Source organism: Polypterus senegalus, chromosome 1 (genome assembly GCF_016835505.1).
Source record: "Polypterus senegalus isolate Bchr_013 chromosome 1, ASM1683550v1, whole genome shotgun sequence".
NCBI classification, from domain to species: Eukaryota; Metazoa; Chordata; class Cladistia; order Polypteriformes; family Polypteridae; genus Polypterus; species Polypterus senegalus.
The window spans coordinates 131,963,820-131,981,919 of NC_053154.1; the positions used below are offsets into that span (position 1 = coordinate 131,963,820).

General features: G+C 36.9%; 1 protein-coding gene across 17 annotated transcripts in view; it reads right to left on the minus strand.

The window, feature by feature from the left end:
• Positions 1-18,100, minus strand: part of dlg1a (discs large MAGUK scaffold protein 1a) — a 562,325-nt gene that overhangs the window by 81,889 nt on the left and 462,336 nt on the right. For all 17 annotated transcript variants that reach the window (XM_039758348.1, XM_039758430.1, XM_039758380.1 and 14 more), the window contains one exon: positions 2,065-2,179. In XM_039758348.1, coding sequence (XP_039614282.1) covers positions 2,065-2,179 — 115 coding nt within the window. The remainder of the gene's footprint in view (positions 1-2,064; positions 2,180-18,100) is intronic.

Below are 18,100 nucleotides of genomic sequence, written 5' to 3' on the forward strand. Positions count from 1 at the left end.
TTGTCTTTACTGTTATTTTCATATAATGCTAAAATGCAAACCTGGAAATTTCTTTTATTTATATATTTAATATATTTTTGTCGTAAGCCTTATTGCTGCTACAGTTTGAAGTACAATGTTTACATTTGGTTTTGACAGTTAATGTTAGACTTGTATTTATTTTGTTTAAAGGGTTTATTGGCCTTATATAGTTTAGTTGTTAGTGCTTTGATCCTTTTATATTTAATATATGTTGTGAGAGTTATTGCTGCTACAGTTCACATTTTGTTTATGTTAGGCATTTTATATAGCAGTATTTTATATTGGGCCTTTAGTAATTTGTTTTTGAAAAGTGTTTTATATTTGATACATTAACATTTTATGTTTACATTCTAAGTCAAACATTTGCTCAAATGTTCTAAATAAAAGAACAGAAATAATTACAAGTTGAGTACTTCTCATTTTTGATTTTTTTAATTTAAATGAAAAAAAAAAAAGGAGTGGTGATTATATAAACTATTCACTGAATACAAAGAAAATGTACTATGTCGTGATATCGGGATATGAAATGAAATATCGGGATATAAGATTTTGGTCATATCGCACAGCCCTAAACAGGAATATGTAATAAAATGGCTGATCAGCAAACAACTAACAATACAGTAAAATACAGAATATGTATGAAATGACTATAAATTGTATAACTGTGTGTTATAATAAGAATATACAAATTTTTGGCCATTACCGTTTGGGTGAAAGTAAAATTACAACAGTACTATGTATGACATACAATTTCTTTTCAAAACCAAATTCAGTCAACTCTTGTTATCTGTGGGGGTTAGAGTCCTTAAAAAAACTCGCAGAAACAGAAATCCTGGACAGTGAAGCATTACTTCTATGGGATAAATGGGGTTTGGTTCCAGCAGACCCAATTTGCTATACATTTTTGCTACCAGAATCCACAAGAATGAAACCTGGGACCATGCGGCCAAAAACGGAGAGAGGGTGGGAACTGTTCTGGCTTACCTGGGAAGAGCAGGGGGGGGACTCAAAGTCGGGTGTGGGGATCTGGTTTGGGATATTTTTTGGGGTCAATGGCCAGAAAACCAGTGCTGGCCCTCTGCTCTTGCCCCTCGCTGCTTGGTAATTATCCTACCAGAGGCTGATCTACGGAAACATTGTTGTGACTTTTATTTCATCTATAGTCAAGTTCGACTGTCCTCTCTGCGTTTCACCAAAGTCTGAGAAGGAATGTGGCAGAGCTGACCTGAGGATTTCATTAAACCATCCAACCAGTATTAACGACGCACCAAGTGTACAAAGGGCAGGAGCTTGATTAGTGTGTGCTTATGACCTGCCCTTACATAATTCCTTGTTCGTGGGAACAATTACAAGTCCCGGTCCGGATCATGAATGGTGTTCAATAGCTTAACCATGTCTCTTGGTGCTGGGTAGGCACATGTTGATGCATTCAGAGTAGTTAATTTCTGGTCCTGGGCATCCAAGGGCATCAAAGACCTGTTGCTGCTGTGTGACTGAAAACATAAGTACTGCATTGTTCTTTAATCTTCTAACAGAATGCTTAAAGTTTCAGTTTGATCTTGTTATGCTTGTCAACCCCATCAAGATATTGCTCAGAGGTCTACTAAATTATAACAAACAAGTTAATACCAGCAGCTGAAACAGCACCTTGTCTATTCAGCAACAGAAAAACATCAAACACCATAAACCTTTTTATAAAGCAGTTAATAAAGTTATGCCAACAAAACCATTTGTTAAGATTGCCAGCCAAAGCAAACATACTATAATATACTTACCTTCCATTTAATACACAACAGTTGTAATAGGAAATAAAATGTATAGTAATTTATTACAGTTGTATGGATGGGGCTACAATTTATATGTCTGTATGACAATTTCATAGTTATTTGTATTCCAGATGCTGTGTTGAATGGTAAAGGTAATGAAGAAAAACCCACATCTGGTGGATAAAACAAAAGAGTATAACTCAGGTAAAATAAATATTGTGGTTATTCTCAAAAAAATACTGTTTAATTATCTAACCACATTGTTGTCTATACAGACCTGACATAAATTGATCTTTTCTGGCTTGTGCGTAATGATCCAGAACCAGAGTTTAGACTGCTATTCATCATCTGCTCTCGAAGATCGTGAATTTTGGCTTCAAATCGACTATATTCTGGCAAAACAAAAGTACAGGAAAAAGCATCACTTAAGTACAGCTCACCTTTTGAAATAAGACACTTCTGTATCAGAACTATCAACCAATGCAGAAATATATAAATCTTATAGCAGTTCTATATCAGGGGCTATTGGAAAATCTCTGAAGCAGAACATTGGCAGTATGAAGTACTGTAGAGGAAAAAAAAAAAAAGGAAAATTCACTACATTTATTTAATAGCACTTCTCAAAGCTTCACACCTCTCAAAATGACTTCATAGATAAATTATTTCTTTTGATAACAGCACTGTACATTAATGATATGTAGATAATTTGTCCATAAGCTTTAACATTCTTCTTTAGCTACAACTACTAACAGACAAATGTGTACAGTAATTAGATTAGGCACTGATGACCAAATTTGCCTCATCAGTTACATATACGTTTGGCCTATTTTTCCAAAAAAAGTCAAAATAAAAGAGAAAAGGAAACTCACAAAAGAAAGATTTTTTTTGACAGAATGATTATTACTTTAAAAGAATAAACAAATACAGTGTTTTGGAAGTACATGTTTCTATTTAACTGTTATCTGAGTCGAATAAAAGCTAGTGATGATAAATTAAAAAATAAACACCTTCTACAATTAAAATTAAATTACTCAATTTTCTGCCTTAAAATGTTCATTGCCACAAAGCTTACACTTATATTCTTAACCTGTATTTTTCCATAAATATATGCTGGCCAAACTTCAAATATACCTGAAGAAACACATGCCAGGACATTTTATTTACAGCTGTCAATTAACATAATTTGCGTATCTTTTGGATGAGAGGGAAAACTAGGGCATCTGAAGAAAGCAGCAGGTAAAAACTCTAAAACAGCAATTACACCAAACGTAGGTACCTAAAACTGTGAATCAGTATCATTAAAAAATGTGTCACAATGGTGTTCCGATATAAAACCAAAAAGAACTATTTCAGTCTGGCATAATTTCAAATTAGTACAAGAAGCCCTATGGAAGACAACCAAATTTATTTACTCTATAAATGTATGGTATACACAACAAAAAAAATCAGGTATACTTATTTTGGAATTGCCCATGTCATAATCAGCAGAACCACGCAACAATTGTAATTAAGTAGAACCATGAAGAAAGAAAAAGATTTTAGTAGTTATTTTTACACATATTTAAAGGAAATTAAAGCACTGACTAAATGCCATCCTAAAGAGAAATTGGATTTCTTTGACTTTACTTCCATAAACTTGGAATAATGGTTCTTTAAATATACTTTCAGTACATACCTACTCCTGTATTAAAATAATAATAACAGAGTTTTTAAACAAAGGCCAATACTCTTTATAGTTTTGCTGACCTCATTAACTTCTGTTGTCTGCAGCTCCAAAAAGTCTTGAATATCTAAAGATTTCTTAATATAGTCCTTTTCCTGACACTATTATAATCCATGTGCTTTGAAGGTGCGCATAAACACAAAAGATAGACTCCAAATGTTGTTTTTCACATACAGCATCCTTCAGTATGCTAATAAGCAATGATCATCTCTGTATGAGGCAGTTCAGTTCAAGCGCTTTCCAGACAGCATCACCAGAAAGGCTAATGGACTGTGCTGTTCACTGCCACAAACACTCCCTTTCTTTTTCTCCCTCCCCCATGACCTTCCATTCCAATAGAATTATACTTGAGCAAGCTTTGTATGAATCTCCTTGAATATTATAAATGAATATATTTAAATTGTAAATATTTTAACAAAGACCTAAAGCTAAAGCATACTTATATCTGCAACGCAACATATCTAAAACATAACGCCTATTTAGAATAACGGTAAACCATGTGTCAGTTCATCTTTAATTTATACAAAATCTTCCTAGTCTGTACTCTCATATGTCATTGTTTTCCACAGAGATTATGCCAGTGCCTTTTCCTTGGCTACATAAATGTTTTAGGAGAAAAACCATACAAAACCGAATGAGCCTTAACAGTTGTTTCTAGTGAGCACGTTTGAATACACATTTAACTAGTTATTTTCCACTGTAAACCACCTATAGAAACCTTCCTCATTTGCTTAAAAATAAAAATTCTATTTTCCTTTATAAATTAATGTAAAACGCTGACTTAGCTATATTATCGTGATCAAGTATACAAAGGAGTTACTAAACCTGATTTTGTTCCACAATGTACCAACATAAATTCTTAAAGATTGGCTTTTTCAGTAGATTGTATGGTGGTTATCATTAAAGAATCTATAAAAATAAAAGATGCTTCACTGCTTTTGAACCTTCATTCAAGATAATTAAATGTTTATGTTTTAGGAAAGTGCAACAAAGGCAAGTGAAGATCGCAATGCCTGTTTGAGAAGCTTTTTGTTTTACATTTTGAAGTACAGTCAATCCTTAACATTTCCACATTTAGTTTTTTGTAACTTCAAGTATTCACACAATTTTAGCTATGTGTAGTAAAAAAGAAAAAAAAAAAAAAAGAAAACAGGTGCGATGCACACAAGTTTGGATACCAGCTAGTATCTTATTAGGTATTTCACTGATCTTGCTCACCCTACTGTGGCAGGGTAAAGAGCTCCTTGTGCATTTCATGCATATTTTCATTGTTTTGCTTTAAAAAAAAAAAATCTTCTGTTGCAATTATGCCTCCAAAGCATAGTGCAAGTCTTTCAGGCTCTAGGTCCAAGCTTGCAAAGTCATTGATGCCGCTTAGTAAGAAAATAAAGGTGTTAGATAAACTTAGTCCTGGAATGTAGCCACTCCCATTATTAACTGCATTTTTAGGGTTAAATGTCAACTCGCCTCTGCTATGCTCCAATACCATCTTACTCAAGAACCCATTCCACTGAAGAAACCAACATATCTGTGTGAGATTTTTTTGAATTGTGTGTGACCACCAGGGGGGCATTTCAGGTCCACAAACATCCGACACAATAGAGACTCGGAAACAAATTGCACTGAACAAAGTGTTCATATTTTGTGAAAACTCTTCACTGGTAAGCGTTTGCCATGCCACAACAACAAGTGCACTTATAAGCACTGTAGCATTCTCTGTAACCATCTTTTCTTTCTTTGCCTCTCTTTCAGCCTACTATGCTCCTCCCAACAGGTATTTCATCCTCCTCCTCCTCCTGACTTTCGCTTTCATAGTTGTGGCAGGCATCTCCTTTTATGTAGTCAAAGCTGTGGCTCGGAAGCACTTCTGGTTAAGGTTGGAGCCCGCCATCCTAGGAACCCAACAGGACTGAGCCAACAAACTCAAAATCCCATGATATCCTATGGGAATCCATTGCGATGCCGCAACGCAGGAGGGTTGTCATCTAGCTCCCGTGGGAAGATAAAGGTCTGTGCAAGGTGTCTCCTACTGTCCTTTCATGCTGTAGGCACCTCAGACAGGTAAAGCTGCAGGGCAGCGCCCTTCACACCTGTTTCTAGTTGTGTTACAGTTTTTTTGGGGGGGAGGGGAAGAGTTGGGGGCAGGGAAGGATGGGTACAGGGGGTGTTGTTTTGCCTCATTTGATTTAGGGTGAGCAAAATTAAAAACAGGTTAAAAAATACTGCGTGGCACAGTCAACCCCTTTGAGGACTATACTGTAAACAAGTTACTATCAGAAATGCCTTTTTTCTCTCTTTTGTGCTCATGGCATTTGTCATACTGTGATAATTAATCGAAGAGGGGTTCTCACATGTAACTTTGAGAGGCACGAGTATATATAATGTAACAGTACTCACATGCATGTTAAGAAACACTGGCTATACTTTAAGCTGAAATGGAAAGAGCACTACTTAGTAAACTAACTTTGGGAGAAATGTGCAACAAACAGTGTTTGGGCATGGTAATTGAACACATAAGCTATAAAACGGCACACCATGACACTTCAAAGACACAAATCAAGCATAGCATCAAGCCTTAACACTAGAATTACCAGAGCCTACGAGAAAATTCGTAAATCTGGCCCATCTTAAATCCGTTCACACTTCTCCATCAGCATCTTTTGTCCTGTAAATGTGCCAATTAAGACAAGCAGCCTGCTATTCCATCCCCTCACTGACTTAGAACGTGCACAAACGTCTCCCAGCTCATGCCTTGTTTGATTATCTGGGAGTGAACTGCTGGAGTTTTACAGTGGAAATAATAGATCGTTATTTGGAACACATGCATTGCATGTGTGTTCCGTTTCTACAGTAATCTGTGTAAACACATTATTAAAACAGAAACTTTTTCATATTTTAGTAATAAATGTTACAAAATGTAGGCATAAACTATAGAATGTGTGAAGCCTGAAGTCCAAAGAGCAAATAAACACTTCACACTTTCACAAAAGGTTCAAGGATGATACAACAGCTTCCATGGCGTAGCGGTAAAATTTTCTGACTTGTAATCAAGAGGCTACCGGTTCGATCCCTACTGCCTCCTATATTTGCCGTTTTCAGTAGCGAGCTGCTCTTATTGTTATTATACAGTACACACACACATTTGGTTAGTGTCTGTAACAGACCGTGTACATTTATAGTACTGTACTTGTTAAAGTTACCTTTTTTTTTGGTCACTTTTATTCTCTCAGTCACGATTACAATACATACTACCGCCCCTCCACCCAGGGATATGACGCTGTTAGTTTTGATTTGAACCTGGAAATAACTGTAGATGTGAGTAGTGTTTTGAGGCAATGTAACTGAACATTCTCTGATCTGGAGGGATAAAAGCCGACACAGAAACGCTGATGAATCTGCCTTCTTTGTATCTCACTGTCACTTTATTTTTGTTTTATTCAGTTTTATTGAGTGCTCCTGCTCACGCAGAATTAGTATGCACTTTACGGTTTATGATGTTGATGTTGCATCCTCCTTTTCTTTTTCCATCGCTTTATCTAGTAAGATGTGACAACGAAGTTCCTCTGCAATATGAGCAATGAACACTCTTGTTTTCCCAGTGGCCCACATGCATGTCTTGTACAGTACAGAAAGAAAAAAAAAGAAAAAGAAAAATATATGGGACACTAATGCAATATTATTTGAAAAAAAACTGCTTCAGATCTGATGTTAATTTATGCTGGCACTGTTACTTAGAATCACATTGGGTTTGAGGGTTGTTACAGCGTGATCGTGATTGAGAGAATCAAACTGAAAAAAGGTAACTTTTACAAGTACCATAAATGTATACTCAATGTCCCATATATTTGTCTCTTTCTTTTTTTTCTGCTATCCAACTGTAATGAGTCTTTCACTGTAAGTGGCTTGTGAAATCTATACTAATAAAAGGCAAAGCCCTCACTGACTGACTGACTGACTCACCACTAATTCTCCAGCTTCCCGTGTAGGTAAAAGGCTGAAATTTGGCAGGCTCATTCCTTACAGCTTACTTACAAAAGTTAGGCAGGTTTCATTTCGAAATTCTACATGTAACGGTCATAACTGGAACCTACTTACGTACATATATACGGCCATAGCCTGCAGCTCAGTTGCCATGTGAGGCAGAGTTGCATCCCTCATTGCCACGCCTCCCACATAATTGAGTTCCTGCCCATATAAGGCCGTCCGTCAGCAGCAATCCAATAGACACGCTGCCGCTAAATATTCGCGGGTGAAGGACTGTGCTTATGCAAACGAAGATGAGATGGTCAGGGATAAATTAGTGTTTGGCACAAACTCAGCGAAAGTGCGAGAGAAACTTTTAAGTGCCGTGTCTTAGCTAACATTAAATAAAGCCGTGGACATCGCAAGATCGCACGACATAGCACAAGCACAGCTGAGAACCTTCGATGCATGTACTCCGAGCGGCTCACATGAACCGACTGTGAACACAGTACGCAGAGAACAAGTAAGAGCTCCAAAGAGCGCTGAACAAAAACGCATTACACAATTGAGAAGGCAGCAAAAGAATATGAAGCGGGTGACGCATACAAGCACATTCATAAGTGCAGCTACTGCGGAAACAAAGCACGGTGTAAACCTTAAGTTTAAATTAAGTTCATAGACACGCTGCCGCTGGCGTTTGTCATGCCTACGATGAATATGATATTCGCGAGATACAAGTTTAATGAGAAGATGCAGGGTATAAACGAGTCTTTTGATCACTTTGTAACAGAGTTAAAATTAGTGTAACGGAGTTAAAATTGCTGGTGAAGGACTGTGCTTATGCAAACAAATAGGAAAGCAAGGTGTAAAGCTTAACTTTAAATTAGGTTCCTAGATACGCTGCCACTGCCGTTTGTCATGCCTAAGACGAATACGATATTCGCGAGATACAAGTTTAATGAGAGGATGTAGGGTATAAATGAGAGTTTTGATCACTTTGTAACGGATTTAAAATTGCTGGTGAAGGACTGTGCTTATACAAACGAAGATGAGATGGTCAAGGATAGAAGAGTGTTTGGCACAAACTCAGCAAAAGTGCGAGAGAAACTTTTAAGTGCCGGGTCTGAGTTAACATTAAATAAAGCCGTGGACATCGCAAGATCGCACGAGATAGCACAAGCACAGCTGAGAACCTTCAATGCTTGTACTCCGAGCGGCTCACGTGAACGGAGTTTGCAGGACTGGGAAAGGTAAACCCGTGCATGCAGTGTGTGATGTCTCAGATAAAGAGGAAGACAAGCTGTTTATTGATGCAGTAAGAAAGGAACAACCCTCTGAATTTGAACAAGCTTTTGTAGACATATCAATAGGAAAGCAAGGTGTAAAGCTTAAGTTTAAATTAAGTTCATAAACATGCTGCCGCTAAATATTCGCAGGCAAATCCACAACTTAATACCGGGAATGCCTGTTAAACATCTTAGATTCACGAGTACCAATTTGGGTAGTGAACACTTCGATGAATGAAACCTGTTATCTTTACAACGGTTGACAAACACGGAATATAACTTGAACACATCCTCCAAATACGAACCTGACTGAAAGAAATAATGATAATCAAATCCTCGATGACAGCAACACTCATAACAGTGACAAAACAATTACACTGACAACCATGTTACGTTATTTTCAAAATGTTTCCTTTTTTTTTTCATAACTTCTTTAACACACTACTTCTCCGTTGTGAAGTGCGGGTATTTTGCTAGTCTTTAATAAAAACAGATACACTGCTTACCTCGGGGTATACTTAGGCAAGTCACATATTTTAATAATGAAAGAGAGCAGACAGCATAGAAACTTGTACGTTTATTTGAAAGAGAACACACTATATGTAAAAATACCATTATTGCTTATATGATTGACTTATGCCTGTGACCTGCCTCATGTACAATTGGCTAAGCTATGGCAGAAAGGAAAGAGTATTTAGAGAGTGTGGTTCTTTCTGTTTTAAACATATAAAATGAAACTACCCAAAACTTTATAAAGAACATTAAAAAAGCATAAAATATGAATATAATGAGTAATTTACAAAAACAATATATTTTATTACTGAGACAATATTCTCGTCATCTAGGCATGTGCAAATGTAACTAAACATGCTACTAAAATCTCAAGGAATTGAATCTCTTAAAAGTCTTGAACAAAGATAGTTGTGTGAAGTCCTAATCCAGATCTTCAAAATTTTTAAAAGCATCAATAATTCTAATCTTTCAGTTAAATTGCATGCTCAATAACATGCACCTGACTTTGAAATACTTTTAAAATAAAATATCGGAGTAAGAAATTTTCTTTTAAAAGAAATTTGCAACTGTGATAAAAGTGTTAACCTTCCTGGCTACAAACGTTTCAAACCTGAAAATGATAAACTGTACAAGGAACACCAAAAATTCAATAATTTTATTTGAACATAATGTGAATTAATCAAAATGTAAACATTTCTTCCATCCACTTTCAAATGCATAGATAATGTAATTGTGAACTGTTAATTGGATTTCAGCTGGGTTGGTTGATTATTTGTTAAACTTAACAAATGGCAGGTCTTTGTTCAATGAAATTGCTTGGTTTAGGATATTACATTCTTTCAATCTAGCCCCCATTTGACCAATTACTTTTTCCAATCTTGAAATTCTTGTAAGAGGCTAACAAAGTTCTGGATTCTGCTTAATTTAAAAGTAATTCTGGAAAATTGCTCTATATTATAAACACATTGTTCAAAAGGAAAATGAACATTATGAATGTTAGAAATATAAATATTGATTCTTTAATTTAAATTCAAAATTAAAGGATTACCATCTTATGTGCATTCTTTTAAAGCAATACAAAAGGCCACTAGCCTGTTTGCTTGATGATTTTTTGCAAATCTCCTATTTTTTCTCTAATTAAGTTGTAGTTAGTTGTTTGTAAGATCAGAAAACATTTTTTTCAGTAACTAATACAGAAATTCGGGCAATTAAAAATAGTGCACAAACATTTTCTTTCAACTACACTGTATATAGACTGAATGCAGCATGAGAAAGTTTCAATAAATTAAATCAAAGAATTCAAAATATTTGTCTTATTCAGCAACTTACAGCATAGGAAGTTAATTATGCTTTGAAAGTTGATGCAAGTAATTCTTACAGGTGTGTCCTAACTTTTGTTGATTACTTATAGATGTTCTGAAGAAACTATGCTGCTACACCCTCTGAAGCATTACTTAGACTACTACATATTGCACTGCATATGTTGCCACTGTAACTGCAAGAAAAATGCAAACAACTAATTAAAACAGACAGACCATTATAACCCTTACAAGTGTACTTAGTTGTTCCTTTACAGAAATAAAGTCAAGGTGTCAATGAGTACTGCTTCCTGCATCATCAAAAAGAACTTTGGAAACTGGGGCAGAAACAGGTCTGACAAACCCATAGCCGCAATAGAATAAGAAGACAAGAGGCGATTCTAAATTGGCCCTAGTGTGTGCTTGGTGTTTGTGTGTGTCCTGCGGTGGGTTGGCACCCTGCCCAGGATTGGTTCCTGCCTTGTGCCCTGTGTTGGCTGGGATTGGCTCCAGCAGACCCCCGTGACCCAGTATTCAGATTCAGCGGGTTAGAAAATGGATGGTTTCAGAGAGTCAACAGTTTGTGTAACAGGCACTTTGCAAGGCAGTGGCTGAAATATGAAAGTGTTTCTTTCAACTGTGAAGAGAAGACTTTGAACTGCACATTTGAGAGGTTGAGTGGCAGTATGAAATTGTTAAAATTGCAGAAAAAGAGAAGGCAGGTTGCCAGGGGCATGCACAATTATTGGCAACTCTGGGAAACAGGAGTAAAAATGGTTATTATCTTAATCTCACATTGAAAAAATAGAGAAATCAAACATATAACTGAAGTAAAATTTATTCTAAGAAAAACGAATTCCTTATTTCAACAAGACCACACATACCATGATTACTGCTCTGCCCCAGACACATTTATTTGTTTGTAGTACCTTCCTTTGCCAATAAAACAGGCTCTGAAGCTTCTCCCATAAGGTTATACAGAATACACAGCAGGCAATCGGAGATCATTCTACTTATAGAAAGAATCTCTTCAGATCATCCAGGGTACTAGGTCCTCTTTCATGTGCCCTTTCCTCTTCAACACACCCCATAGATTTTCAGATTGGTTTATGTCCAATGACAAAGACAGCCAAGGCAGAAGCTTGATTTTTGTGTTGATTTGGACATATGGTTGGGATCATTTTTCTGCTGGAAGATCAAACCATGGCCCAGTTTTAGTTTCTTGGCAGAGGCAGCCAGATTTAAATTTAAAATCTGCTGGTATTCCATGGATTCCATGATGTCATGTACCATGACAAGGTTCCCAGGGCCTTTTGATGAAAAACAGCCCCAAAACATGAGAGAGCCTCCACCATACTATACAGTGGGGATCAAACATCAAGGACTGTGTAATATGTATCGTCTAACATAATGTTTTAATGACATATGAGATGAAATTATTGAGTGTCACTCAGTTTGCAAAAAAAAAAAAAAAATCAAAAATACACCTTCAGAGTCCACACATTCACCATCTCATGTAACCTAAAATAATAGACTACTGCGCGTGCATGCACAGTCAGCTCACCACAAGTGAAGTGAAGCTAGTATTGCTGCCTAAAACTATGTGAGCCAACATCAGCAGAGGATAAACAGCCTCACAATTTACGTTGTTGTATTTAATTGCAGGATGTAGATCATCTTCACTTGCATGTAGGTGGTTTGGCTTTGACAAGACTAATGACTCTTAGGCAAAAGAAAAATTAACTTCTTGCAAGCTACTAAGGGTTAAAAGCTGACAATGTTGTTTTGCTGCAATGGCAGGTTATTCATACAGGCATCTGTAATAAGACACGGCGCAGTAAGCTGGCCAAGGACAACTTCCTCTTTAGGAACGCATCTGTTAGATACAGGAAAGATGACCTTGCTTCTTCAGGGCCCCATCTGACACGTACACAAAACAGAAATTGTTAGCCGATTTGCGCAATGTAAGATAAAATGCTTAGGTAAACTTTATAATGCTTTTTGAGAAGTAAAGGAAGTGGGGGGAGGGAATGCAAGCTGACTGAAAAGGGGAATCTGTGCTCTTCTGCCTTGCAACTCATGTACCCATGTACTCAACGGTGCCTGAATAAAGACTGATTGATTGAACTATTCCTGTCTTCCTCGGGGGTTACTTCCACACTTAAAATACAGCAATTGGCAAACTGTGTCAGAAATCGTTAAAGACAGCTTGACTATTAACTCATTTCACCAGGTGGCCGGCAAAAAAAAAAATATATATTTATATCACTATTATAAAAAAAAAAAATCCTGTAGGAGGGAATGACTTGGAGACGATACGTGATCTTCACGTTACGATCACGGAAGACAAACAAAAGACCCGCAAGACGGCCAGCAAAAAAAATGAGTAGTGTAAAGGCATGCAGCACACACAGATACAGGGGTCTCAGTGCATATAAAGCGTATAAAGGACAATACGTTATAAATGAATCGTTGACGACTAAAGGATCGCATTAGCGTAAACAAAAGGAAATTAATCAGCAGGAACAGGTGTAAATTAAAAAATAGCAGGACAAAGCGAGGTCAGAAATAAAAGGCAAAGAGTGGAAAACAAAGTCTTTTTGGATTTGCGTCATTCAATGCACAAAACGTAGATTTACACAATAATGGAGCATATGCTATGAGAATCTGTGGTCCTGCAACAGTTAAAGTAACGACAAGTTTAATTTCAAAGAAAACACAATTCAGTCAGGTGTATATTTAGGAGAAGCGATCACAACGCGAGCAGCAGAGACACGAAATGGCAAAAAGGACAGCAGCTATACAGGCTTTTAAATGATTGAATGGCAGCGCAACAGCATGTGTGTCGCTTACCAGACAAAGACATGACTGCAGGATATACTGTACCATGTGAAGAAGGCAAGCCGTTGGAGGCAGTGTGATGCTTTGGGCAATGATCTGCTGGGAAATCTTGGGTCCAAGAATTCATGTGGATGAAACCTTGAGAAGTACCACCTATCTAAAGACTGTTGCAGACCATGTACAACCCTTTAAGGCAACAGTGTGACCTGATGCCTGTGGTCTCAATGGCAGAATAAGAATTTTTTTACAATCATGGTATATATTAATTTGTCACATAAAACTGTGTTATAAAGTGAAGCATTTAACACTAGAATTACCAGAGCCTACGAAAAAACTCGTAAATCCGTTCCACCTTAAATCGCTTCTTAAAACCGTTCTCACTTCTCCGCCAGCGTCTTTTGTTAATCTAAATGTGCTGATAAAAGAAAAGCTGCAAGTAGCCGGCTATTCCATCCCCCCACCGATTTAGAACGTGCACAAACTTCTCCCAGCTCATGCCTTGATTGATTTTCTGGGAGTGAAGTGGAGTTTTAGAGTAGAAATAATAGATTGTTGTTTAGAACACACGCATTTCATGTCTGTTCCGTTTCTACAGTAATCTGTGTAAACACATAGTTAAAACAGAAACGTTTTTTATATTCTACTAGTAGATGACAATATGTAGGCATAAACTATATAATGTATGAAGCCTGAAGTCCAAATATCAAAAGGAATATTTTCACAGAAGGTAGAAATCTAACACAACAATTGCGCTTTTATTCAAAAATATAACTGCAGAAACAAAAAGCCGCCTTAACATGCGACTTTGACAGTTGATTGTAATGACTTTCTCCGTGGCGCAATTGACTCAGCTACCGACGGGGAAACAAAAGGTCATGAGTTCGATTCTGCACCTCTCTGTTTTAAGAAGTAAACTGCTCTTAGTCTTACTATTTTGGAATAAAAACATACATTTGATTTCAGTCTGTAACAGCCAGTCTAATTTATGATACTTGTAAAGGTTGGCCTTGTTTTTTTTTTTTAGTCAGTTTTATTATCTCGGCCGCGTTCACGAGCCCAAATACATCCCACCCCGGCATCTGATACTGCTGTTTTCACATAGACGCGCTGTAACAGAGGTAAACTCAGCTCCCTTCTACATCTAAGCAAGAATGCACATACCATTGCTTACATACTGAAGTGTCAGCAGGCACTTTTCGTGGCATTACACACAGTTTTGCGCATACCCTCTGCACACTACTTGTGACTTTAGGAAGTAAGTAAATAAATAAAGGTAAATCGTGTCATAAAATGAATTCTTCAAAACGTCACATATATTTGTCTCTTTCTTTTTTAAAATGTGCGTTGATCACCGCCAGCATGTTGTAGAATACGGCATCTGGCTACCTGCATGTTCTTGTGTGCACTGAATAAGCGACAAATAAACAGTCTGAGTGAGAGAATCAGACTGAAAAAAAGCAAACATTTAGAAATGCCATACTTTTACAGCTGATCGGACGCTGTTTGTTTTCAAATAATATTGCATTTGTGCGATGAGGGTTTTCACATATATTGTCTCTTTCTTTCAGGTGTGTAATAAAAACCACAGCAAAGAGAGAAATGCAATATTATTTGAAAACAAACAGCGTTAATTATTTGGCACGGACATTTTAAAAAAATACATGTGTAATGCCACAAAAAGTGTATGCAGACATGTCCGTGCCAAATAAATAACATTTGACGTTTTGAAGAAATCATTTTATGACACGATTTACCTTTATTTATTTACTTACTTCCTAAAGCCTAAAGTCACAAGTAGTGTGCAGAGGGCATGCTAAAAACTGTGTGTAATGCCACAAAAAGTGCTTGCTGTCACTTTAGTATGCAAGCAATGGTATATGCATTCTTGCTCCATTGTAGAAGTAAGCTGAGTTTACCTCTGTTACAGCGCGTCTATGTGAAAACAGCAGTATCACATGCGGGTGTGGTGTGGGGTTGTATTTGGGCTCGTGAACGCAGCCGAGAAAATAAAACGGACTAAAACAAAAAAAAAACAAAGCTAACCTTTACAAGTATCATAAATTACACTGGCTGTTACAGACTGAAATCAAATGTATGTTTTTATTCTAAAATAGTAAGACTAAGAGCAGTTTACTTCTCAAAAGGGAGAGGTGCAGGATCGAACTCGCGACCTTTTGATCCCCAGTCAGTAGCTGAGTCAATTGCACCACGGAGAAAGTCTTAACAATTGACTGTCAAAGTCGCCTGTTAAGGCGGCTTTTTGTTTCCGCAGTTATATTTTTGAATAAAAGCGCAATTGTTGTGTTAGATTTGTACCGTCTGTGAAAATATTTCTTTTGATATTTGGACTTCAGGCTTTATACATTATATAGTTTATGCCTACATTTTGTCATCTACTACTAGAATATAAAAAAGTTTCTGTTTTAACAATGTGTTTACACAGATTACTGTAAAAATGGAATAGACATGAAATGCATGTGTTCCAAACAACGATCTATTATTTCCACTCTAAAACTCCACTTCACTCCCAGAAAATCAATCAAGGCATGAGCTTGGAGAAGTTTGTGCACGTTCTAAGTCTGTGGGGGGTGGAATAGCCGGCTACTTGCAGCTTTTCTTTTATCAACACATTTATATTAACAAAAAAAGATGCTGGCGGAGAAGTGAGAACGGTTTTAAGAAGCGATTGAAGGTGGGACGGATTTACGAGTTTTTTCGTAGGCTCTGGTAATTCTAATGTTAATAATAAATTTTAAAAATATTTGGTCAGTTCTTGCATCATAAAATAGGGCCAAGCATGAAAAAAAGGCTTAAACTAACCAAATATATCCACTTTGAAGCAGCAGGAGTTTCAATTTAAGAAAGTATGTCTGCCGTGTTTATGAGATATCCTTGTGATGACGAAAGGAAGCCAGAAGCAATTATTTTACCACTCATTCTTGGAACTATTTTTCTTGAGGTAATAATACATTTCTTGCTGGCTCATCTGCTCGCTGTCACTGTTGTGGATTGAGTTAAGATGTAAACCAAATGAGTCTGAAGCTGCTTAGAGCAATTTTGCCTTTTGAGAAAATGGTTTGAAAATGTGCATGTCCAGGATCTGAACATAAATTAAAAAACAAAGCATTTACAGTTTTCATTAACTTTGTTACGATAATCACAACACCTTAAAATTATGGCTTGTAGCACTAAGTTTTGAGGTGTGCAATCAAATGGAAGAACTACTGAAAGTGGACATGCACATTTCTAGTGCTCATTTCTCATTGATGAGTTCTTTCTGCTGATGAGGAAAAAACATTTTCTTGATTGCCTATTATTGAAGCTAACTACAATTCCAAACATACTTCTGCTGAGTCATTTCACTGCAGCTTCAACTGAAGTGTGCTAAAATGTACAGCTGTAAAATAATAACAATGGCAATGTCTATGACTAGCAAACTGAATACTGTATAGATGAAAAGCTCCTTGTAGGGTGCCAAGGTAGAACAATAGTTACTGGTGCTGCTTCTTGGATTTAATGTCATGGGTTTGAATCTGTCACTCATCAATGTATTTAACACTGCAAAAAAAAAAAATAAGATCCTCTAATGAAAACTGTCCATTTGGTCCTTTAGGTTTTTGATTTGTTCTTACAGTTTATTTTTGGAAAGTGGAAAAATGTCTCCAGAAAACAGTGATTGAAGATAGCTTAAAATTTGACCGTTATCTGTTGCACACAATGCAGCCTTGTTTAACAAAGTGGACTTATCCCTTTCCAGCAGTGGAAGCATTACGTCCTACTCTCTACACCACGGGTGTCGAACTCCAGTCCTGGAGGGCCACAGTGGCTGCAGGATTTCATTCTATCTTCCTCATTAGTGACCAGTTTTGGCTGTTAATTAACTTCTTTTGCCTTAGTTTTAATCAGACCTCTTACTTGTCTCTTTTTTCCTTAATTAGAAGCCAAACAATAATAAGACACAGAGCAAACTCACCTGTGCCCATCACACAATATCTAAAAATAAAGAAAGATGAAGGTCTCAGGTCACCAAAACATTTGGAGAGTGTTCTTAGAAAAAACAGAAAAATCAAACGTTTTGGAAATGTCTGCAGTGGCTGAATGAGAGCAGCAACAAGCCATAGAATTAAATAACGGGTTTAATTAACAGCAAGAATCAGCTTCTCATTAATAGATTGGTTGGAGTTTGAAATCCTAGTTTAGCTCGTTTCACATCTCATTTCTATTTGGCTGTCATTTAATGAAGAAAGAAATCAATTCAGAGGAATGAATCCTCCAAAACAGGGCTATTAAAATTAAGGAGTAAATTAGCAGGGAAATCTGCTCGCTTATTAGGAATAGGGTTAGACTGAAAACCTGCAGCCACTGCGGCCTTCCAGGCCTGGAGTTCGACACCCCTGCTCTACACCATGATGCACTCCCTTTCTGTGAGGCCAAAACTTTACATTTTCCACATATGCGCCACCAATTGCCACTTGTCTGCTGCATCACCATATCCTTCCACTTGCATATTTTGCTGTTTTGGCTCTTCAGTTCTGCCATCCTCTGTATATTCTGGCTTGTTCAATGATAAATGTGTCCTTGTTCTTTAGACTCAAGACATAGTGGATTATAAAAATGAATGTGGCGTGTGTGGCATTCACAATACAAGCTAGAGGAAACCACGCTTCTAGGGATGTGAAAGGTTATTAT